At 58.8% G+C, this 634-nt stretch overlaps 1 protein-coding gene across 1 annotated transcript in view; it reads left to right on the top strand.

Annotated features, from left to right (window-relative positions):
* TCF25 (transcription factor 25 (basic helix-loop-helix)) overlaps positions 1-634 on the top strand; it is a gene marked incomplete at both ends in the record, with an annotated part of 16,850 nt that overhangs the window by 15,935 nt on the left and 281 nt on the right. The window contains one exon of the mRNA XM_009704023.1: positions 354-444. Coding sequence (XP_009702325.1) covers positions 354-444 — 91 coding nt within the window. The remainder of the gene's footprint in view (positions 1-353; positions 445-634) is intronic.

Here is a 634-nt window from a genome sequence, read left to right as displayed (position 1 = left end):
TTGCTGCTGGCTGGGAGGGGCAGGGATGGCTGCATGGGAGTGCTTAGAACGCTTTCCAGCTCTGAGAAGCAGGAGAGAGAGGCGTTAGATCTTGTCCTAAACCAAAGTGAGTTTGGTCTGCTGACCCGGTGAGAGAGATCGGTACAGTGTCCCTGAGCTGTTTTGCTCTTTCCTCCGGAGGTCAGCAGTTGCCAAGCAACTTTCACTTTGCCTTTAGCCAGCTCGGTCCGATACGGCGCATCCCCCCCAGAGCCGGGGTGAAGCTGATGATGCACCTAGAGAAGCAGAAATTGAAATTTGGCAGTGCTGCGGTGTGTTTGGTGCAATCCTCTGTCCCCCCTTCCCTGCTTTAGGAGGAAGATGCGGTACCAGAGCGCACCCAGGAACATCTACCGGCACGTCGTCCTCTCGGAGATGAAGGAGGCCACGGCAGCTCTTCCTCTGGTGAGGGGCCCTGACAGGGCGCAGGCGGTGCTGCTGCATGTGGTGTGACGGCACTCACCTCCCTGCTGCATGTGCACATGCGGGGCACTTCTTAAACCCCAGCCACCAGCAAGAAGCACCCGCCAGACCTCCAAGTGTCCTCCCTGTGCGCATGGCTTCCCAGGGCAGCAGATTGGGGACACGTGTGGGC

The sequence above is a fragment of the Cariama cristata genome, unplaced genomic scaffold, assembly GCF_000690535.1.
Source record: "Cariama cristata isolate BGI_N322 unplaced genomic scaffold, ASM69053v1 scaffold23087, whole genome shotgun sequence".
Taxonomy (NCBI): domain Eukaryota; kingdom Metazoa; phylum Chordata; class Aves; order Cariamiformes; family Cariamidae; genus Cariama; species Cariama cristata.
The sequence above is the reverse complement of the archived record's forward strand: the minus strand, read 5'-3'. Positions and strand labels throughout refer to the sequence as shown.